This window comes from Neophocaena asiaeorientalis, unplaced genomic scaffold, assembly GCF_003031525.2.
Source record: "Neophocaena asiaeorientalis asiaeorientalis breed wild unplaced genomic scaffold, Neophocaena_asiaeorientalis_V1.1 scaffold657, whole genome shotgun sequence".
In the NCBI taxonomy this organism is placed as follows: Eukaryota; Metazoa; Chordata; class Mammalia; order Artiodactyla; family Phocoenidae; genus Neophocaena; species Neophocaena asiaeorientalis.
This window is the reverse complement of record NW_020172727.1, coordinates 470,781-494,887: the sequence shown is the minus strand read 5'-3', so window position 1 is coordinate 494,887 and position 24,107 is coordinate 470,781. Positions and strand designations below refer to the sequence as shown.

The 24,107-nt window shown below is 43.4% G+C and overlaps 1 protein-coding gene and 1 pseudogene across 2 annotated transcripts in view; one reads left to right on the top strand and one right to left on the bottom strand.

The window, feature by feature from the left end:
- The window catches only part of REPS2 (RALBP1 associated Eps domain containing 2), a 221,126-nt gene extending 219,991 nt beyond the window's left edge, over positions 1–1,135 (top strand). For both annotated transcript variants that reach the window (XM_024740315.1, XM_024740314.1), the window contains exon 18: positions 870–1,135. In XM_024740315.1, the coding sequence (XP_024596083.1) occupies positions 870–938 (69 nt within the window). In that variant the 3' untranslated portion in view covers positions 939–1,135. The remainder of the gene's footprint in view (positions 1–869) is intronic.
- Positions 1,136–21,593: 20,458 nt separating this feature from the next.
- On the bottom strand, positions 21,594–22,409 carry LOC112396528 (transcription initiation factor TFIID subunit 9-like; annotated as a pseudogene).
- Positions 22,410–24,107: the final 1,698 nt, after the last annotated feature.

Here is a 24,107-nt window from a genome sequence, read left to right as displayed (position 1 = left end):
TACGCAGGCCTCTCACTGTTGTGGCCTCTCCCGTTGCGGAGCACAGGCACCAGACACGCAGGCTCAGCGGCCGTGGCTCACGGGCCCAGCCGCTCCGTGGCATGTGGGATCTTCCCGGACCGGGGCACGAACCCGTGTCCCCTGCATCGGCAGGCGGACTCTCAACCACTGCGCCACCAGGGAAGCCCAGAATTGAGCCTTTATACAGAATTCCTTCCCACCTTGACTGATTCTACTTCAGAGTGCCTTTACGTGTCCCCATCTCTCCCTGCCAGTAGGTCTGTTTTAGGGCTCAAAGTTTGAATTCCCAAATAGCAGATTGTGGATCCTGTTTTCTACCTTTAGCCAAGAAGTCACACTTTCAGCCATAATTTATGCAGGAACCTGGATGACACTTTGGTGGAAGGATGACCAGTGCCCTTTCTCATCCCTCAGTCCTAATCCAGTATGGTGCTGGAGTGGAAACAAGAGATTGCAACTAGAGATGTAGTCCTGATGGCTCGCCTCTCAATATTAGGAGTCTGCTTTTGCTTTTCTGCTCCCTTCCAATCATTTAAAAAAATTTTTAACATCATTCTGTGCCAGTCGCTGTTAAAACTGAGGGTGAGATTTAGGTGTGGGGGGTGGGGAGGGTTGGTCAATCACTTTCATTTCATCATCTTAAGAAAGGAGTCGAGAGACTGCAAATTGTGAAGCCTCCTGTGTCCGGTCACCAGCTTTAAATATGATGCCTCCCAGTCCACTTGTCCTTGAGTCATATGGCACCTAAATGCTTGTGGGTCCAGTCATAAGTTTCTTTTCAGTATCTGATGAAGTAGGGATGAACCCAGGAAATGACCCCTCTCTTCTCTTTGTTTTGTACAACTCAGGAGGTTCATCAAGAACGGATTGCATTGGAAAACCAACTGGAACAACTTCGTCCAGTCACTGTGTTGTGACCCCCAAGATTCAAGTAACAGTGGGTGACCTTTCCTGCCAAGATCTTTCCTTTGAATGTTTCAACGCAACTACTTGTCATAGATGTCTGAGACTGTGTCAAAAGCTCTTAGCGGCGGAATATAACCCATATCACCTTTTCTTTTGTGCTTCACGTGTATGTTTTACTGTGGTGGAAAAAATACAACTGATTATCACACTTGAAATTGTAACTATCAGTGGGATTTACCTCCCATTCTTAAGTACTTCCTCAAGGTGTTAGATGTTGCTCCTTACCCAAAACCAATCTTCTAGCAAATAAAAACAATTTAGAGCATTACTTATTTAAAGAATTTATGACTTGTACAAAACCTTGTAATCCAGTACCTTCAGGATGCTTGTTTTATTTTCGTATGTATATCATATACAGTAGATTGGTTTCCTGAATAATTGTGATTCCAACTGGATAGTCTTTGGCATGATGATAATAAAAACAAAAAGGAGAAGAAAACAAAAGCATTAGCTTTAGACTGGCGCCGTGCCCTCCACCACTATATGCCAAAAATTGCTTCTCTAGTGCCATCTTGATATTATATCTAGCTATAAATAATACATGACTATTGTTTTCTATTGAATGGCAAAGACTTATTCAGTCTTTACACCTCTGTAAAGTAGTAGTTTTGTCCATGATCTATTTAACTTGGCCCAGCTAAGCCGTCAACCCAGACAACTCAGCCCTTTCATGTAGATTTTTGGGCAAGAGAAATCTGCCTGAGCTGCCTTGCCCGATCAAATTAAATAAATAGTTGTCAGGTCTCTACTTCTATCCTGCACGGGTTAACGTATCTGTAAATGCATGAATTTGGAAACCACCCATCAAATGTGAACGGCTGATGAGACTGTTTGGACTGATAAATATTTGTCGTCTGAACCCAGGCATTCAAACTAGGGAAGAAGGGGCGATGGTTGTTACCAGTAATGCAACAATCTCTGGTAGTTATTTTTGTCTTTGTTATTTTAACCCGGATCGTAAGTGTATTGGGTATGAAGAAATAATGAAAGAAAGCCGATCCTCACACTGGATATATGACTATTTTGTTCTCTGTGAAGTGTACCCTTGGGAAGGGATTGCTTTATGTGCAGTTCAGAGGCGCCCAACCGACTCCACTGTAAGTGATGTAAAACAGTAAGCTCAAATTGCAGGAGCCAGTACTCTATAGAAATTTACATAGCCTCTGCTTCTCCTGTAAGCTCAAGTTGAAAGTGGGAATTGATCGACCCTCCCAGGTATCCGGCCTCGCCAGCTTTAACATCACTTCAGAAGACGGATGGCAAGACATGCGGTCTCTTGTGCATTTTGCTAATTTACCGATTCTTAGGATAGCGGGGTGAGGTGTGCTAGGTCCTTTCTGAAGTGGTTTAGGATAGGTTTGCGGTACGCGGGACTAAGCCTTTGATTTCAATAGAGTTGACTGCTTTTAGAAGAAGTAGGCTTTTGTTTTAATGCTTTCTTACTCCATTAAGCTTTATCAATAGCTTAATGACAGAAGAGAAACGCTCAAACGATGATGCTTTTCCAAAACAAACCAATTTGTTGATTCTGTTCTGTGCATATTAAAGGATTCTGAATTGCTTGGATTTTGAAAATCACAGGACTTGAACTATTTCTCTAGTCCCCCTTTCCTTCCCTTTTGGCTGCCTTTTTTGTCCCTGTGGGAGGGGTTCAGAGTCAGTTTAAACCCTTCCTAAGATTATGAATGGGTGAGTGCACATTTTTTAGGTAACCTCTTTTCACCTGTTTTGAGATCTGGGGGCTGCAACACATTTTATCAACAGTGTCCTTGTCACAGACGTTTCATTATCATGTTTGCCTTTTGTTCCATTCAATCCAGGAAAGACTAGCATATGCACTTCATCTCATAGTCTTCCAGGACATATGCACACACTCCAGATAGCACTTCATATCCATTAAGCAGACATATAAACTAAAGAATGTTAGTCTATGTTATGCGTTTTTAAAATATTGACATGTTTTTCTCCGATCAAGCCAAGGCCAGAGTGAGGCAAATTCGGAGGTTGGGGTTTTGTTTAGTTAGCTTGGATTTCATTAAATGAAAAAACTTGCATTGGACAATCGAAGCCTCATGCATTGCACAGTCTAACCAGTACTTTAACATAGGCATTGCATTAAAGCCCACACCAATAATATCTCCACCGCACCTTCTTGACTGGACTTAAGAGTGACCACAGTCTCTTAGTTGCCTAGAAGTGGATTTTTAAAAAAACAATTACACCCCCCCCCACACACAGAGAACATGATATTACCTAACTAGCGCTCATCCTCTCTTTCTCTATTTTCATAGGATGTATACTTTTATTTAATTTAGGATTATAACTCCTGATAATGTTTCTGTGAGCCTTTAATATGATTTATAGGAAGGCTGGGTTATTGATATCACCATTATACCTCTTCTATAAAACTACTCAAGCGTAAGAGCTTGTTGGGCAGAAGTCTCTGGGCAGAATGTTGACGTTGCCCCCATCCACGGGGGTTTAATAACCTTATTGTTAAGTGGTCTTCCTCCATGGGAGTCCCACAGTCCCGAGGGTGAAAACACGGTAGGAGTAGATCACCAGCGTATTGGGTACCTCAGTGTCTCTGGTATGTGGCTTATTGCTTTGGCCACCTCCCTATCCAGCAGCCATGAAGCAAACCCAAAAGGTAGATTTCTGGAATTGGGGAGTGTGTTGGAATCAAGGCAGGCATTTGCCTTAGTTGGAGGGATCTGACTGCTTGATAAATATTAGAGAAGTGCTTTGGGTCTGGTTAGGAGAAGGAGGCAGCTTAGCTGGGAGCTGTGCCCATTTTCTTCTCATTGCACAGTAAGATGTCAGGGATGAGAGGACCCCTTCCCATATCCTGCATTTGCTTGTGGGGAGACCAAGGCCCTAAGAAACCACAGTTCCTAGTCCAAGAATCCATAGAAGGAGGGAGCTGGTGGCAGAGTTGGGATTTTATGGATTCTCAGTTGAGTCCTCTCGCCACGAGCATTACTAAAAATAGATTAGAAGGGTTTTTTTCTATGTACCATGTTGAATTTTATTTACTTAATTTATCAGTCTTAATATGAAAACAGGTCTTAGTGAGCTTTAGATCTAGATAATTCTCTTGGATTGAAGCAAAAACTAAAATCTGAAGAGAAAGAATATGATTGAAGTATTTGTTCTTCAGAACACCTCATCTTTCATGATGCAGTAAATTACCCTGAGTTTCTTGGCAGAACTTTTGACAGCTGTTGCTTTGAATAGATTCCATTCCTGTATTCCTTATGGGAGTTTGTTTTTAAAATAGACTACTGTGATTGAAATGAACTCAATATGTAGTAAGTTATAGTTTTCTTCAATATATCTTGGGTTACTTGGGTTGCAAATGTTCAGTTTCAGTACAGTTTAGGGTGAGTAATCAAAAACATGGATTTTTCTTTGATTTCCTAGTAGCGTCTGAACTATCATGAAACATTCTTCTCTTCATGTGACTTGATTCTAGTCTGTTTCTAAATGATAGTTGTCCATTTCTTAGATGAGCTCACAACCATGGTAATGATAGATGTGCTCTTAGAATATCAATGAGAAAATAGTCTGGAATGGATGTTTTCCTTGAAATTAAGACAGCCATTTGCAAATGTAGTAGTTGGAAAGATCTCAGTTTCATTATAACACCTTAGAGCTAAAAACATTTGTTCAGCACAGGCTATCCTGACAAGATATTGCTAAGGGAATTTGATTTGTAAAATATTAAAGAAAAAGAATTACAGATATCATAGCACCCAGATCTTCCCATATTGCTGAGAAGTAGGGCTCAGTAGGTTGTGGTTTGAACGTTATGAATGTGAACAAAATGAAATCTCTGTTGAGAGGTCTTTTTCTTCTCTAGTTAAAGAGAACATGCTAGTAACTTTGGTTTCTCTTTCCGACTGGTTTACTCTGTTTCAAGTGTACTCTTCTGAAACTGATTTCAAAGGATCGCTTGAATTTACACTTTAGTTATGGGTGCTTTGTTACAGATTTTTGCCTCAGTGTGGTTCAAATTCCTGGTGAGAGGTGGGGGGATGTGGGCTTTTGCAGTCCTGAAGTGGCATATTCTGCTTCCCCTTCAGCCCAGGTTAAGGGAGGCTGCCCACCAACGCCCACAGATTAGTCATCGATGGCAGTTCATGAGAGTCTTACTCTAGGAGCCTCCCCACTTTGCTGTTTGCAGTGAGAAATGTAGCTGGTTATGTGACCCTCCTAAGAGCAACTGTAAGAACAGCAGACCAAGAGGGGCAGACGTGAAGAGCAATACCAACTGGTTCTCCCCAAAATAGACTTTCAGAGGTTGCCTTACTAAGTGTTCCCTGAAACAGCCAGTCTGTGAATGTGGGGAGACATCCCAGGTGCACGGTCACTTTTAGGCTTGTCTCGTTATTTTCTGCATTTACTGACGCACATGATTGATAAAGGAACCTTTTCCGAAAGGCATTACAGCGTTTCAGTCGACAGGATTTGTTCTAGTGACAGAAGTCTTGCTCTGCTCTCAGCACTTGAGGAGTGTTTAGTTTTTGTGTTTTGGGGGTTCTACTGCCCTGCTCTAAGCTAAGTTCAGGACTGTGGGAGGTTGGAGCAAGTGGTTTATGATTCTGAAGACCAGAGGACACTGGAACTTAAGCAGGCCAGAACTGGAGTTTGAGGGCTGCGGTAGGGGAACTTCTGGTCCCAGTTCTGTCCTAAAGCACTGTGTCAGACATCAGGACTGGATCCTAAAGCTCCTTCAGGGAGCCCTGACCTGGGAATGGGACAGGTGGCGCAGGGACCGCCTTGTATGGAGACTGGATCAACTGAGTTGTGTTGGTTTTATTTTGTTTTAAGGTAACTTGTGTGAGGGCTTCAGCTGCAGCCAGCCCGGGAGCTGGGGTGTACCCTTACCTTTAGCCATTCTTTTTGTCTTCAGCACAAATCCAATGTTCAAGTGAGCCAGAGGTGGGAAGAGCCATTTTGCTCCTTGTAGCTGTGGGCCTGGAGAGATAATGAGTTGATGGTCTATTTTAACCTCGAAAGTAAAAATGTATATTTTTTCACTACAGTTACATTGAACTGTAAAATGAGGAACAGCAAAGTATATATTTGATGCCCTCTGTCTTTTCATGATAATGTGCTAGCAAGTTGTATTAGTATTTTACTCAGCCAGAGGCTCGTTCATGTGCTAAGCATTGGGAACTGTATGTATATTGATCTTAAACGTAAATAAATACAGGGTGTCCTATATTTGGATTGCGACTTGTCGACTCAAGCTAACCTTACTGCCTCTCTTTCACACTTGTTGGAAAGTCTGTGGAGAACATAGTAGGTTGAGAATCTCCAACTCTGGAAAATGTACATGCTGTGAAACTGGGGTGCTATGTGAAAAAATAAATGTCTGATAACGAAGCGTGGCTCTGGTGGAGTCTTAGCGTCAGTCAGTATATTGTGGTCCGCATTTGGTCTCGTGTATTTAATGCAAGTGACGTGAAAAGGAGTTGGAGGTCTTCCCAGTTAAATCAAAGTCTGAGATCTGGTTATTTTCACCTCCTGGTGATCTGAGCTGGGTCCTTAAATATCTGTGCACACCTGACACTCGGCATTCATGGGGTATCATGGCCAGCTCACAGTGCATTTTAAAGTTCCACCGAACTGAAAACTTGGATTAATCTAGGGTCAAGTTTTTTGCCTCATCTTCTTGGCATTCTTTTTTGCGGTACGTGTGCCTCTCACTGTTGTGGCCTCTCCCGTGGCGGAGCACAGGCTCTGGACGCACAGGCTCAGCGGCCATGGCTCACGGGCCCAGCCGCTCCGCGGCATGTGGGATCTTCCCGGACCGGGGCACGAACCCGTGTGCCCTGCATTGGCAGGCGGACTCTCAACCACTGCGCCACCGGGGAAGCTCTCTTCTTGGCATTCTTTGTGCTCAGAAATGTTTCAATCATAATACCCTTACCTAGTGTGCAAGGGAAGGGGAGGGATCAGGAAGGGTTGGTTTTAAATTCCCACCAGGTAACCTGGCACCCCAGTTGCAGTTTCTTATCTTTAATACTTGGGTAATTTTAGGAGCCACCAGTCTCCTATCAGGTGGGAGTTTTATTCCGTACTGTGAATGCAAATTGGCCACACATAGGATATTTCCAATCTAGTAGTTCCAAATGCCAAACTAACTCTGGAAGAATCATGCATGATTTGGCTTATAAGCTTGACCACTGGAGACCACCAGGCCCTGACCGTTCCCAGGGATCTGAGATCATCTAGGCAAGTGGTTCCCAAGTCTGGTCCCCGGACCATCATCAGGGAACTTAACTCGAAATGCAAATTCTTGGGACCCACCCCAGACCAACTGAATTAGGAACCCTGGGAATGAGCCCGGCAATCTTCCTGTTAACAAGCCCTTTAGGGGACAGTGACTGCTCACTAAAATTGAACTACTGATCTTGCTAACCACATTTTACAGTCAGGGACACTGGTGCAGAGAGGCAAAAGTGACTTATCTAGGGTCTCAGCTAATTCTGAGCAAAGGGTAAAAATGTTCCTAGGGCCGACTTTCTGTTGTGCTACAGTGTCCATTCATAAGTTTGTTCCCTCTCCTGACCTTCCTTCCACAGGTATTTACTGTGGCCCTACTCTGTATCAAACACTATGTTAAGAGCTCGAGATGAGGCCTATAGGACAGAGTCCTTTCCCTCAAGGAACTCACAGAGACCAGATGACTTGCAAGGCAGTGCGGGGTAGGCACTATGATGTATTAGTCAGTGCCAGCTAACTGCTATCTATAACGAAGAGCCCTGAGAGTTCAGTGGCTTGACGCAATGAAGGTTTCTCATTCAATGTATAGTCCAGAGTGGATGTTCATGGTTGTGCCATTTTTCTTTGTGGTTATGTAGGGACCCAGACCCCTTCTTTGTGTGCTTCTGTCTTCCTCTAGGGCTAGAGAGTTTTCTCCTTTTAGCCAGTGTGTGGAAGAAACAGAGAACTGTAGAGAGGATACAATTTCTCTTCACACATCACTTCTATGCATATTTCATTTCCTGGAGCTCGGTCATGTGACAGGAGTTAACTGCAAGGGTGACTGGGACATGTAGTCTAGCTGTGAGCTCAGGAGGAGTAAGTTGCGGTGAACACAGCATCCGCCAGAAGGCACAAAGCCAGGTGGCTCTTGAGAACACACAGGAGGGGCATCTAATTCAGACTGTGGCAATCCAGGAAGGCTTCATGGAAGTCTTAGAAGAGGGAGCGTTAAGCAAGAAAAAGAGGGTGTTCCAGGAAGAGGGAGCTGTGTGTGCTAAGGCAAGGCTGGAAAAGAGCGTGCCACCTTCTGGGAACTGCAAAAGAGTCTCCTCTGGATGGAATGAGGGGAGGAAGTGGCCAGAGTCAGGCACAAGGCCAGAAGAGAAGGCCTGGCATGTCCCAGGAAGGCATAAAGCACCCAGCCATTGCAGCCCGCTTCGAGATTTAAGCACAGTGAATGATGTTACTTCACTGATATTCAAGGAGTGGTTTGTGTTCTCCCAATTTTTTTTCCCCAACCTCCTCCTGAAATGCTTCACTGGAAGACTGTAAACTAGTGTTTCTGTCATGAACCAAGCCCGCTAGTTTGATTTGTTACATTTCTGGCATGTGTTTGGACAAAGGGGCAAAGCCCAGAACACAAGGGCCTAAGCCCTGGTAGGCAGGAGTCCTACCGGATGACATGAGACTTTATCCATCCTCAACTCTTTCTTTGGCGGCAGGGGGAGATATCAGGGGCTCTGAGGTGACCGAGAGGTGCAGGATCCCCCTCTCCCCGTTTTCTTTGGCAAGAAGGCTTATCAAAGTAGAGAAATGAAGAGTTTAGAAATGAAGCTGAAATATCCAATTCCATTTGAATAAGGATTCTCAGTTGAGTTTATTTAACAATTTTGAAAAACCCCTGAGCCTGGAGGGGAAATGCTCCAAGTATAGCATCTCAATGGCTAAATGCAACTTCAGAGAGCCCTGCCATATTGTTTTGTAAATATAAGGTGTTCTGGAAGAGCCAACTTTAGTGTTTGCAGGTATTGGAGTGGTTTTCCCCTCCCTGCATTTTTCTTTCAAACACTGAATAAAAAGTATCTTTGAGAATAAGATTGTAACCCAGATATACTTTCCTTTATTTGCCCTGAAATCCTCTTAGCAGATTTGATAGGAAAAAGGAATTGGCACAGAAGCTGTATAAAATTTTCAAGGTTCACCTGTGAGTATCCTGTAGCATTATAAGCAAAAGCAACATCAGCAGAGGACATAAATATTTGTGTGTGTGTGTGTGTGTGTGTGTGTGTGTGTGTAAAATATTTATGTTCTCTGCTGATGTTGCTTATGATTATAAATGTGTATATTAAAAAATAACGACAGTAATCGTTTGGAACATAGACCAAGGGAATCGGGGGCGGGGGGAGAGGTGTTTTATCACTGACAAATGTCTAAACAATTTTGGAAGTGCTGGTGCACGCTGATTAATAAAAGCAGACTGACTTTTAGTCAAATTTATTAATGTTTTTAAATTTTCTACCGAAAATGTACCCCTTATTCTTGTAACTGTGTGGACCGCTCCCATCCTTGGTACATCACTGGGGAACAGGGTACAGGCCTCCACCCCTGCATTAGACTTCATCAATGCTATGAGGCTGAAGGAAAGCCAAGGGGAAGAAAGATAATGCTTGGGGAATGAAATAAAGGGACCACAAAGCAAATTAAAGACAGATACGGAGAATAGTGATGCAGGACCTTTGAAATGCAAATGAAATTGGCTTGAACCTCAACCCACATGTGCTGAGAGCCTGCATCTTTATCTTTCTGGAGATTCTGAGAGGCAGAGGTAATGGTGGAGGAGCTGATGTTTTTATCCTAGTCACTCGGAATGGGAAAGGGGCAGAATTTATAGACTATTTAGAGAGATGGGAGCTTTTTTAAATAGTTTATATCTAGGGCCACACATTGCACAACTCTAGGGGACATTGTTCTTATATTTTACACAGAAGATGCCCCTTGGAGTTTGTGAAGCCGCTGTCCTGCTCACAGCTCCCCATGGCACCATCCACTCTTTCTCTGTCGGTCTTCCTCTCCCTCTTTGTAGATCTCTTGTTCTGTGTGTCGAGGGAAGGTGGGTAGATGGGAACTGCGGGGGTCCTGCCTGTGTTCCTAACCCAGGGCCCGTACCCCCTACACATCTCCCTTCGTTTTTCCTGTTTGTGCTCTGGGTCTAGGCCAGCAGTTCTCAACTGGGTGCGATTCTGCCTCTGCTCCCAGGGAACGTTTGGCAACGTCTAGAAACGTTTTTGGTTGTCACAACTTGGGAGAGCATCTAGTGGGATCCAGGGATACTGCTGAACATCCTTCAGTGCCCAGGACAGTCCCACCACCAAGAATGATTTGGCCCGCAGTGTCAGTAGTGTGCATATTGAGAAACCTGCTCTGGAGGAGCCCCTCGGCCATCCTTCCGTCTCCCTCAATTATCCAGAGCTATGCAGCCTTCTCACCATCACCAGGAACGCCTCTTCATATGGCTAGAGCTACGGCAACAGGCTCTGCTAAACTAGTCCATTCGTTCAAATACGCCCAGGATCCAAGCAGCAAGGTAAATGAGTGAAGCAAGTCCAGAGTAAGATGAGAGATGTCAGTGGCACATCTTCCTCAGTGGTGGGGAGCGGTAGGTGGGGCCTGTCACAGATTGGAGCTTGCACACCGTGTCTAGAAAGGCAGCTCTAGACTACTGCCATACAGGCTTCTGTGTTGCTAGCTTTCTGATTCTTCGAGAGAGGCTCAGTATCTCATCTCCCTTAACCCCCAGAAAGTCCCTTTTGTGTTATTTTTCATTGAGGCTTAACGTTGATACATACGTACGTGCACCAATGTTAAGTGTCCATCCCAATGAATAGTCAAGATAATCTTGAAGAACAGATTGGAAGACTTACAGTACTAGGTTTCAGAACTTACTAGAAAGTCACAGTAACTGAGAATGTGGCATTGTTGCACGTGTTAGACAAATAGAGCAATGGTACGGAATAGAGAGGCCAGAAACACCCACACATATATGATCCCTTGATTTACAATAAAGGCGCCATCATAATCCAGTAGGGGGTGGTGGGGAAATGGTGTTTTCAGCAAATGGCGCTGGAGCAATTGGATATCCACATGGCAAAAAATGAACCTGGATCCCTACCATGCCCCCAAATTATTTCAGTATGGGTCTTAGATCTAAATGTGAAAGGTAAAACAGTAAAGCTGCTAGAAGAAAGCACAGGATAATATCTTCATGAATTTCATAAAGAGGTTTTTTTTTTAAACAGGGCATACAAAGCAGTCGCCATAAAGGAAAAGACTGATAAATTGGATTTCATTGAAATTAGGAACTTCTGTTTGTCAAAATTCACAGCTAGGAGAGTTTTGGCACACTGCAGAACAGTAGAACTTATTTGCAATACATCTGTCAAAGGATTCTTGCCTATTTTTTTTTTATATGTTGGCCACTATTTCCAATTTAAAACACTGGGTGGGGGGGGAACCCCACTGTGCAGGCTAACATGTCTGCGAGCCAGCTCGGCCCCTGCGTGGCCAGTTTGCAGCCTCACCTTTAGCGGCATAGGAGAACGATAGAAGCTCTCACATTTCCGTATTTCCTCATTCTTTCCTTGCCAGCCTCTGTAAGGGGAAGAAACAATGTAGAGATCTATTTCTCAATAATAAGAAATTTTCCCTTGATGGCAGAGTGGCTGATAATGAATTTAGCTTCTAAGTAGCACTTCCCTCCCTCTGATAGACACAATAATTGAAAAAAATATTTAAAATATGATTTGATCAAGTTTTTAAAAAATTGAAGTATAGTTGACTTACAATGTTGTGTTAGTTTCAGGTGTACAGCAAAGTGATTCAGATATATATATATGTGTGTGTATATATATATATATGTTTTTTCTGTTTCAGATTCTTTTCCATTATAGGTTATTACAAGGTATTGAACATAGTTCCCTGTGCTATACAGTAGGATCTTGTTGTTTGTCTATTTTATATATAGTAATGTGCATCTGTTATTCTCAAACTTCTAATTTATCCCTCCTTCCCCTTCCCTTTGGTAGCCATAAGTTTGATCAAGTATTTTTAATTGGCCTCCACTGTGTGTTCAGCCTGCTGGGCTCTGTGAAGTCCACAGCTGATCCGTTCTTCACTCTGCTCTCTAACTCTAAATTTTCTCAGCATCCCTGGAAGTCAGCTTCAAGCTGCAGTGAGGCAGAAGACGTGGAGAAATAGAGGTTAAACTTTTAACATTTTGAGCTCATTAATGTCCAACTTCCTCACTTTCGACCTCCTTCCCTGACTCTGGTTTCAGCCTCCTCCTTTTATTCTTCTCCCAAGCACCACTCTTCCTTAATTCTCTGATGGTCCAGTTGGAGGCAGTGGCGTCGGGTGGGAGGATAATTTCCTATTGTCGCCTCTTCTGATCCCACTGTTAGAATGAATAAGAAGAGGTGGAGCCTGAAGGATGGCATTCTGGCAGCATAGCACACTGGTTAAAAGCATGAGATTGGGAGTTTGCCTGGACTCAAATCCTGGCTCCATCTCTTTTATTTATTCATTTCCATTCTTTTAAAAAAATATTCTTTTCCATTATGGTTTATCATAGGATATTTTCTTTAAATTTTTCTTTTATTTTAAAATTTTACTTATTTTTGGCTGCATTGGGTCTTCATTGCTGCGTGCGGGCTTTCTCTAGTTGTGGTGAGCGGGGGCTACTCTTCGTTTCAGAGTGCGGGCTTCTCATTGCAGTGGCTTCTCTTTTGTTGTGGAGCATGGGCTCTAGGCACGTGGACTTCAGTAGTTGTGGCATGTAGGTTCAGTAGTTGTGGCTCGCGGGCTCTAGAGCACGGGCTCAGTAGTTGTGGCGCACAGGCTCAGTAGTTGTGGCTCATGGGCTTGGTTGCTCCGCGGCGTGTGGGATCTTCCCGGACCAGGGCTCGAACCCGTGTCCCCTGCACTGGCAGGGGGATTCTTAACCACTGCACCACCAGGGAAGTCCCTACCATAGGATACTGAAAATAGTTCTCTGTGCTATGTGGTAGGCCCTTATTGTTTATCCCTTCCGTATATAAAAGCTTCCATCTGCTAACCCCAACCTCCCACCCTGTCACTCCTCCAACCCCAACCCCAACCCCCTCCCCCTTGGCAACCACAAGTCTGTCCTCTATGTCTGTGAGTCTGTTTCTGTTTCATAGATAGGTTCATTTGTGTCATATTTTAGACCACATATAAGTGATATCATATGGTATTTGTCTTTCTCTTTCTGACTTACTTCACCTAGTATGATAATCTCTAGGTCCATCCATGTTGCTGCAAATGGCATTATTTCATTCTTTTTATGGCTGAATAGTATTCCATTGTATGTACATACCACATCTTCTTTATCCATTCATCTGTCAATGGACATTTAGGTTATTTCCATGTCTTGGCTATTGTGAATAGTGCTGCTATGAACATAGGGGTGCATGTATCTTTTTGAATTATAGTTTGTCTGGATATATGCCCAGGAGTGGGATTGCTGGATTGTATGGTAGTTCTATTTTTTGTTTTCTGAGGAACTTCCATACTGTTTACCACAGTGGCTGCACCAATTTACGTTCCCACCAACAGGGCAAGAGGGTTACCTTTTCTCCGCACCCTCTCCAGCATTTGTTGTTTGTAGACTTTTTAATGATGGCCATTCTGACTGGTGTGAGGTGGTACCTCGTTGTAGTTTTATTTTTTTAAAAAAAATGTTTATTTACTTATGGCTGCGCTGGGTCTTCGTTGCTGTGCGCGGGCTTTCTCTAGTTGTGGCGAGCGGGGGCTACTCTTCATTGCGGTGCTCAGGCTTCTCGTTGCGGTGGCTTCTGTTGTTGTGGAGCACGGGCTTTAGGTGCGAGGCTTCAGTAGTTGCGGCACTTTGGGCTCAATAGTTGTGGCTCGTGGGCTCTGGAGCACAGGCTCAGTAGTTGTGGTGCACTCAGTTAGTGGCTCCGCGGCATGTGGGATCTTCCTGTACCAGGGCTTGAATCCGAGTTCTCTGCATTGGCAGGCGGATTCTTAACCACTCTGCCACCAGGGAAGCCCTCACTGTAGTTTTGATTTGCATTTCTCTAATTAATAATTTGCAGTGTTGAGCATCTTTTCATGTCTGGCTCTGTCTCTTAATAACTGTGTGATCTTAAGTAAGTTACTTGCTTCTCTGTGCCTCACTTCCTCATCCATAAGTTACCAGTAATAGTGCCTATATGTTAATATAAATATAAAGCACTTAGAATAGTGCCTAGTAAGCATTAGACATGTGTTTGTTAAATTAAAAATTGACAGTTGGTGGTTGTCAGGCCTTGGCATTGTGTCCAGTGTTGGGAAGTAGAAGACACAGGCGCTCCTATCTCAGAGATCATCTCAGAGCCCCAAAGCCCTGGTTTCAAGATGGGCAAACAGCTTGGCCAAACTGCTCTCCCCTTCTTCGAACTGGCCAGAATGTGACCACTGGGTCATTTGATGACATTTTTCTTGTGGAGCCTGGTAATGGCTGAAATCCAAAGCCCATCAGAAGATGATTAAGGTCATTCTGTGGAGTATTCTCTCTCCTAAAATTTAAAACTAGAATTATTATGCAGATGAGGAAGTTTTTAACCCTGAGAAGTGAAGTAACTTACTTAGGACGTGGCAGCATGACAGAGAAAAGCCTAGATTTCCTTGAACAGACTCTTAGTAGAAATACGGATATTAAAGGATGCTGGTGGGGGCTCAGAAGGATTAAGGACAATTACAGAGAAAGCCTAAATACCATAGAGAAACTGAGTAGAAATCTGGACTAGGAGGCCATGAGGAATGGATTCATGTGGAATGGATGGGAGTCATGGGGACCACCAGAGGGTGGATTGTGCTAAGCAGAATTTTGCCCCCAAGGATCCTAGCCCTCTGGTATTACTCCTGTAGTTATGTTACATGGTAAAGGGGACTTTGCCGATGTAATTATGGTTGCCAATCAGCTGACTTTAAAGTAGGGGAATTATCCAACAGGCCCAGTATGGTCACATCAGCTCTTAAATGCAGAAGAGGAGGACAGAGAGATGTGAAGCATGAGAAGGGCTTGCAGGTGGAAGGGGCAACGTGATGAGGAATGCAGGCGGCCAAAGAAATTGAGAGAGGCTTCTAGCTGACAGCCAGCAAGGAAACAGGACATCAGCCCTGTAGTCACAAGGAACTGATTCTGCCAACACCTTGAATGTGCGCGGAAGCAGATTCATCCCCAGAGCCTCCAGAAAGGAATACAGCCCTGCCAACACCGTGATTTTGTTTTTGAGAAACGCTAAGCAGAAGACTCACTTGAGCCATGCTGTACCCAGATATCTGATTTCCAGAAGTGTAATATAAGAAATTTATGTTGTTTGAAAACACCAAATTTGTCAGAATTTGTTACAGCAGTGATAGGAAACTAATACAAAGTCCTTATTCTACCAAGAATTTCCTGGGTTTGGAGTAGGAAGGGATAGGGGAGAGGCCAAAACATAAAAAGCCCTTTCTGACCTCTCCCAGCATTCATAGTTTTTAACGAGACTGTCTTGAAAAGTTTAAAAAAAGGTCGTAGAGGTACAATGGGTTCTTCTAGTGGGTTTCTAGAGGAGATTCTGTTCCTATCTACATCAGTCCTGCAGGGTTATTATTTACTCCCCAGTTCATGAGCCTGGCCATGAAAGCAGCATTTCTTAGCACAGTTATAAATAGATGCTGTAACAATGACATTAGGAAAGTGAGCATCAGAGAGCTGGACTGTGTGGGGTGGGAGTTAGGAGTCCCTGGAGACTCCCACGTCTTCCAGAGGAGGATCCTAGGGCCAAGTACTGGCTCCTGGGCCCCAGATGTCCACAACACAGAACAGAAAGAGAAAGAGCAAGAGATCTGGGATCAGAAGGCCTGGGCCGGAGGTTTGATGATCACTTCCAGGCTGTGGCTGTGTGACATTCACTTCTCCTAACTTCTCCTTGGCTTCCTCTCACAAAGTGGAGACGAGAAGATCCACCTTAAGGAACTGTAGCCCCAATTAAATAACATGATGCACGTGGAAGCATTTTGTCAGCTGTACAGACAGCATCACATAAGTCACGGTTGGGATTTGTGACAACTGTGATACTGACACAAAACTTAAGTCAACAGACATCAGTTGAGTTCTTCATACAAAACATCTTGGAGAGCATAAAAGAGACCCTGCCATGGCTCCTGCTGATGGCAGATGTGGCTGCCGACATGGGACCCCCCCACAGCCGTATCTCCAGTATCCCAGAGGATCGCTACCTTCTTCATGGCTCCAGTGTGGGGCAGAGGCAGGACGTGGAAAGCTGCCTCCTACCTCTTTTCCACTTCCACCCAAGGTGGCTTTCTTGGGAGGGCTGGGGGAAGCTGAGGTAGTACTACGTTGAGGGATTCGTGGCATTTTGATTTCTGAGTGATTTTTCAGGTAAAAACCATTTCTCCAGGAGCATGGTATGAGGAGCTGTGCACCTGTGCATGCATGTACACGTATAGTGGTGGGCCTGGGAAGAGGCCCCCACAGCGTATACGGAAACACTGAAATTAATTGACGTGAGATTGGGCCTAAAAAGAGAGAGATCCATTCTGTTGAAGGTCAGGTTCCTCCTGATTGGGGAATCTCAAGGGCCTGTGGACTGCAGATAGGATCTGGACGTGATGCACCTGTGTTCTGTCCTACCTTGGTCTCTGTTTCTGGGAGGGCTGGAATGGTTAGGTTCTGTAAGTGGTTACGTTCACAGGGCTTGACTTTTATAACAGCAGGAATGGTACATGTCTGGTTTCTGCAGGTAAATAGAAAAGGAGTGTTTTCAAAAGCTGAGTTGCCGGAAAATGATTATGGGAGTATCTGGAATCATTCAGGGAAACCTCCAGAAGCCTGCCAGCTTCCAGGCAGCAAATATAAATAAAAGAGAAAAAAATGAAAGCATTTGGCAAATATCCCACCCCTAGGACATCTTAATAGTGGAATTTATTATCTTACAAAATAAAAAGTCCTAAGCAAGAGTGGTTTTGTGGCAGATTAAGTGGCTTGACAACCTATCCACAACTCAGGTTCCTTCCATCTTTTTGCTCTGCCGTCTTTAGAAGGTTGTAATTCCTCAGACTTGTCTCTTCCTGACCACAGGGTGGCTTTAGCAGTCCCAACCACTTTATTCTTAACAATAAGGTGGGAAAAGCTATTTTCTCTCATGTGTCTATTACTTTTTAGATTTTAAAAAAATTGACATGAAGTTCACATAACATAAAATTCACCATTTTAAAGTGAAGAATTCAGTGGCAGTACATTCACAGTGTTCTCCAACCACCACCTTTATCTAGTTACAAAACATCCTCGTCACCCCAAAAGGAAACCCCATACTTTAAATGGGGTTTAATTGAGCGGTCATAGCCCATTCCCCCTCCCCCAACCCCAGGCAACCACTCAGCTGCTTTCTGCCTCCGTGGATTTGCCTATTCTGGACATTTCATGTAGATGGAATCATACAGTATGCGACCTTTCTTTCACTTAACACCATGTTTTCAAGGTTCATCTGTACTGTAGCATGTATCAGGACTTCGTTCTTTTCTATGGCTGAGTAATGTTCCATTGTATACCTGGTAGACCACAATTTGTTTATCTAGTCCTTCATTGATGGACATTTGGGTTGTTTCCATATTTTTCATATTATCAATACTGCTGATATGAATTATTTGTGAATGAGTTTTTGTGTGGACAAGTATTTGTATTTGGTGGCAGGGGGGTACATGCTTAGGAGTAGAGTTGCTAGGTCATGATAATTCTGTTTCACTTTTTGAGGGCCCGCCAAACGGTTTTCCACAGCAACTGTACCATTTTCCTTCCCTCCGGCAGTGTATGAGGGTTTCAGTTTCTCCACAACCTTACCAACACTTATTTACCCTGTTTTCTGGGAAAGCCTAGTGCATATAAAGTGGTACCTCATTGTGGTTTTGATTTGCACCTCCCTAATAACTAATTATATCTCGAGCATCTTTTTTACGGGTTTGTTGGCCATTTCATTTGCCTATTTTAAAGCTTCCCTCCAGAACTTACATGATGCTCACATTTTATTTCTCTGGGCCAAGAAGAGATTCTTCCCCCTTCCCTGTATGTTATTTGTGGAGCGTTCGTATCTGGTGCCCCTGATACAGTTGCAGGTGTAAAGTAAATGCCGGGTGAATGGATAGACACACAAAAAGCCACTGCCCGCCCGTCTTTCCTGTTGTTCTTTGCTGATAGAAACCCAGTTTGGTTCAGGTAATGGGTAGCCATATGATTCATGGGAGGCTAAACCATTGAGACGCTGGTTGGCTCAGTGTATAAACACTCCAATGATGAACTCAGGAAGGAAGAATGAAGACAATAACAGGGCTGGTTTAGCTTTACATTTTTAAAATAAAAAAGTACTGTCATACCTTTTGACCTAATAATTGTACTTTGAAGCATATGTCATAAGCAGATAACCAAAATGAGAGAAAAAGTGGCAAGAAGATAATCATAGTCTAAGAAGCGCCCTTTTTATAATCCCATTCCCCTTGCCAATGGTTGGTTTAGGGTGGACATATGGCCAGTCCGTCCCATGGGATGTCAAGACAGGTCTGCTAGGGAGACTTCTTGGAAAGGTTTCCTCACAAGTCAAAAACAGACACTTTTGAATGTTAGTGTGTGAGGGTGTGATGGTTGTAACTGCTTCAGACACCTTGCGACCATGAAGAGACGAACCTGAGGACAAACCCAACATGCTAAGGATGGTGAACAAGAAGATGGGAAGGATGCTGATGGAATCATTGAGCCATTAATTGGCCTTCTCTGAAACCACACTACCTTTGAACTTCTCATGTGAGACAAGAAGTCTCCCTACGTTTAAGCCATTTTGACTCACTTGCAGTCAAAAGCTTCCTGAGACACACAGTATGAATTGGATGGCTCTTGTCTCTCTAGTTTTCATCCAAAAATTGAAAGCTTAGGTTATAATAGCTGGCCTCCTGATTTCCAGCCAAGTTTTCACTTGTTCAAATAAGTGTCAAGATGTGGTGGCTTTGTGATGTGTCGACTTGGCTAAAAGCTGGTACTACATTTCTCAGAGTTCCCTTCCTTGTATGTTTCTAGTTAGAGTTGGTCACAGGAGACATTTGCAGGAGGTTTGCAAAGGGGAAGTGACGCAGTCGCCATGTTTCGCTTTCAGAAACTCGGCATGGGTCAGGCCCTATTAACAGTGAGTGCACATTTTCCTGGATCTCCTGCTCTTGTTTCCAGAGCAGCAGTCAGGTTCACAATTCAGCTACCGCGGGATCTCTTTCCTCAGCTTCTCCAAATCCTGGGTCAGATGTCAGTGTGGCTTCATGGCAAGAGCACCAGCTTCTCCTGCTCGTCACCCAAAGCATTGCGGCTGGAGGCTTGGAGATCAATGCAAGTTCCAGTTTGTTCCTTGCCAGTTCCAGTGGCCCCTATTCTCTCCTACCTCATGCCTACCTGATCCCAGGCTCTGTACCAGACACAGAAGAAGCAACCAAACCGAGACCGTTTCACTTCTTCCCATAATTGCTCAAGGTCAAATCCCTATAATAAATTCCTACTCTACGTCACTCCTCATGGTTCTGTTTCTCTGACTGAACCCTGTGATACACAGAGTCACGTTTTCCTGATCCCAGGTTTTAGCTTTAGCTTTTACATCCTATTTGTAGCAGTGAAAGAAGTTTAAACGAATGGAGGTAAGCTCTCTAATATAGACTCAATTATTCTTGCTGGCTTAAAAGAAGACAAGAAATCATGGTTTCATCATGGCATAGCATTGCATCTCTAGATTGGATATGGATGGTGGGTCACCGGTTTGCACCCGCTGACCTGGGTGTTTTAGAATCCATCCATCACTTACGTAGGTATTTATGAGTATTCGGATGACATGCTGAATTTACCCATTTTATGTGAATTTTGGGGTTTATTGCCCAAGAAAGGATATACTCCTCAGTCTCCATCTTTACTGTATTAATTATCTATCTCCATCAAAATGCTGTGTAACAAATCACGGTGAAACTCAGTGGCTTAAAATATTAACTAAAAATTTAATGTGTCTGAGGGTTGGTGATTTAAGCTGGGCTCAACTGGGCAGTATCTCTGGTCTTGCCTGAGCTCACTCACATTATCTGGCGATTAGCTGACTGTCAGCTGGTCCATGATGGCCTTGGCTAAAATGAGTGAGGTTACTCGGCTGTGCTCCACACGTCTCTTATCTACCAGCAGGCCATCCTGCACATGTTCTCATGGTGTTGGCAGAAGGCAGGAGCGAGCCAGTCCAATCATGGAAGCTCTTTTCAAGCCTCTGCTTGTGTCTTGTTCGTCTCTGTCTGGGTGTCCTAAAGTAAGCCACATGGCTGAGCCCCAAGGCACAGCAGAACACTGCAAAGTTACTTTGCAAAGAGAATATTGAAACAGGGAAGGGTAAAGAATTGGGGCAATTTTTGCAGTCTCTCACAGTTACCAACATTCTCCCCTCAGAGGTGTTAAGTAACCATGTCAGCTGCTGCTATTTCCAGAACCATTTCATTTCCAGTATCTAGATTTCTCAAGGCTTGTAATTGCCACGTTAATGCGTGATGCAAATTGTTCACTGTCAAAACCACTGTGTTCAAGCCTTGAGCTCAGCACCCCCTCTCATTAGGATAAGTAATCGCCTTAAAAAGCTGCAGTATTGTGCAATGAGCTTGCTTTCGTCTTTTCTTCTCATGTATCTTATGAAAACAAATGAGTAAGGGATCACAAAAACAAAAACTCTAGGGGTGAAGAGTTGCTGACAAATAGACAAATATATACTGTTAGGCTGAGAATAAACTGAGTGTTGGCCAACATTGCCTGAGTTCTCCATCAGAAACGGTGAGGAGCAAATCCACTCTAAGTCAGTTGCATATATTACTGCTTATTTTTAATCACACTGGTTTTATAGACAGTAATTATAAACATATTGTAGGCTGAAAAAAACACAAATTTGGGGCTTCCCTGGTGGCGCAGTGGTTAAGAATCTGCCTGCCAATGCAGGGGACACAGGTTCGAGTCCTGGTCCAGGAAGATCCCACATGCCGTGGAGCAGCTGAGCCCGTGTGCCACAACTGCTGAGCCTGTGCTCTAGAGCCTGCGAGCCACAACTACTGAGCCCGCGTGACACAACTACTGAAGCCCATGCGCCTAGAGCCCATGCTCCACAACAAGAGAAGCCACCTCAATGAGAAGCCTGAGCACTGCAATGAAGAGTAGATCCCCGCATGCCGCAGCTAGAGAAAGCCCGTGCGCAGCAACGAAGACACAACACAGCCAAAAAATTACATATATATAAATTAAATAAAAATTTTAAAACCCCACAAATTTTAGGTTCTTTTTCTTTTTTTCCCCAAACTGATGAATTACAAGTTATTTTTTACACTTAAAGGCTGACGAAAAACCACTTCTAATCCTATTAAAGTCCAACACAACATCTCAGATGAAAAATATGGTAACCATATTTACTCATTAAATACTGTTTTTTTAAAACACAACTTGGAAACAGCCAGCACGCATGTTTAATCTCAGTGCGATGGATTCAAAACCAAGTATACATATTACATGCATCAAAGCTAGATTGCAAATTATCATAGTCACGTCATAATCTTCTTCACATTTTCTTTTCAATGCGTTTGATGATTCATTGGCAGTATCTGTGATGACACCATGTTAGTTGTAATGAAAATGATTTTGAACCTAATTTCATGAAGGAGTAATTAGAACATTCTGAACTACTGATGTTGCAGGAATTGATGCTTTTACAGATGGAGATTTTGAAGTGGGCATCTGTACTGTAAACCTCTGAGGTTGACTGGAGTCCCTCCTTTAGTTGACACAGACATGGTTTGTTGGGTTGGTGGGCCAAGTGGGGGAGTACTTCGTCTGCTAGTAACTGAACCAACACTTAACTGCGGAACTGTTATTCTCCCCGCAGAAGTAGGTACTTTTTGTGGTAAAGACTTACTTAAATCTATAATTTGGAGCAGTCAAACAATATCTATCAGGTGGCAGTCTAGGGCCTGAATATAGCTTCATCAATGGCAAAGGGATTTGATTTCTTTGCCTTGCAATATCTAATAAAAAATCTCTTGTGGGGAAGAGAGGTAAATGACTGGGCAGCACGACACTGGATGGCCAGTCGCACATCATCTGCATCAACTGTAGCTTTCTTAGCATGACTTGAATAAATTTTTGCATCATATAGAATTGTGGTTACATATCGGAATGCAAACTCCAACATCTGGTTTATAACTCTTGGCTCATATTCTGTAATCCCCATATCCTTTAGGATTTGTGCCATCATCTGTGTATCTTGTGGCATGCTCTTGGGAGAAGCCATCTTGCCAGACTCCATGATATACGGTGATCAGACTTCTCGAACTAAATCACCCACAGTAACATATTTCAGTCCTGATCTTGATGGAAGTTCTTTGCCTAGTGCGGTTTTCCCAATCCCTGTTGTACCGGTGAGCAGGATGTTCCAAAGCAACATGGTCCTCACTGCGCTTGCTCAGGATGCCTCTGCACATGCACCCTGCACGTGACAGGGAGGGGCCAAATTTTAGGCTCTTGAAGTTCTTGGTAGCTTTGCTATTCAAGAGGGGTATGTTCGTTAGCAAGATTTCTAAGAGATGCTCATTATTCACTAAAGGTGCCTACTACATATTTGTCTTAGTTTGGGTACCCCCAGAAGCCAGTCCTGAGACAAGGATTCAAGTGCAAGTAGTTTATTTGGAAGTAAAGCCAATGCCAGTAGGGAAGTGAGGAAGTGAGACAAGTATGGGAAGGCAGCCAATAAAAGATACATTATCAGGTACTTTTGTAGGCAATTGGAGAGCATAATCTTGTTGTGGAACTCTGGAAAATGGTGTGGAACACGCATTTCAGTTACTCCACCCAAGGGATGAGGAAGCTGGGATATTTATATACCAATCAGTTCCCAGCAGTCACTGGTTGAAGGCAGTTCCTCTGGGGCCATTAATTTCCTGGCACTTCTGGCCTGACATATGGCAGGCAAACTAGGCTTCAGTAGCTAGAGAAATCCATCAGGCAAACACAGTTGCTGGCTGTTGGAAGTGGTAAGGGTGTGGGCATGAGGGCAGACCACCAAAAGAGCCTGAATATGCTCTGGTACCTGAGCTATAGGTATTGGAACACTTCCTCTGCCTACAGAAGGTTACCTTCTCTAGTTGAGTGAGGCACCAAATTAACTTTTCACTGGAGAATAGCATGTATTAGATTAATACATTTTCCAGTGATATTAAGGTATAATTGACATACAAGAAACTGCACATATGTAAAATGTACAATTGGATGGATTTGACATATGCATACACATCAATGAATCTTGCCTGCAGCAGGTATTGCTGTGGTGTTCTAAGGGTGATTTTCTCTTTCTCTCGTTCTTTCTGCATATGAAATTAATTGAAATTCTTCTGTATGCGATATTTGCTTCTTCATCCCCATTTATTATTCAATCATTTTTTTCTCCCTTTATTCATTTTTTTAAATTAACTTTTATTGGAGTATAGTTGATTGACAATGTTGTGTTAAGACCCCGAATAGCCAAAGCAATCTTGAGAAAGAAAAACGGAGCTGGAGGAATCAGGCTCCCAGACTTCAGACTATACTGCAAAGCTACAGTAATCAAGACAGTATGGTACTGGCACAAAAACAGAAATATAGATCATTGGAACAGGATAGAAAGCCCAGAGATAAACCCACGCACATATGGTCACCTTATCTTTGATAAAGGAGGCAAGAATATACAGTGGAGAAAAGACAGCCTCTTCAATAAGTGGTGCTGGGAAAACTGGACAGCTACACGTAAAAGAATGAAATTAGAACACTCCCTAACACCGTATACAAAAATAAACTCAAACTGGATTAAAGACCTAAGTGTAAGCCCAGACACTATAAAACTCTTAGAGGAAAACATAGAACACTCCTTGACATAAATCGCAGCAGTATCTTTTTTGACCCACCTACTAGAGTAATGAAAATAAAGACAAAAATAAGCAAATGGGACCTAATGAAACTTAAAAGCTTTTGC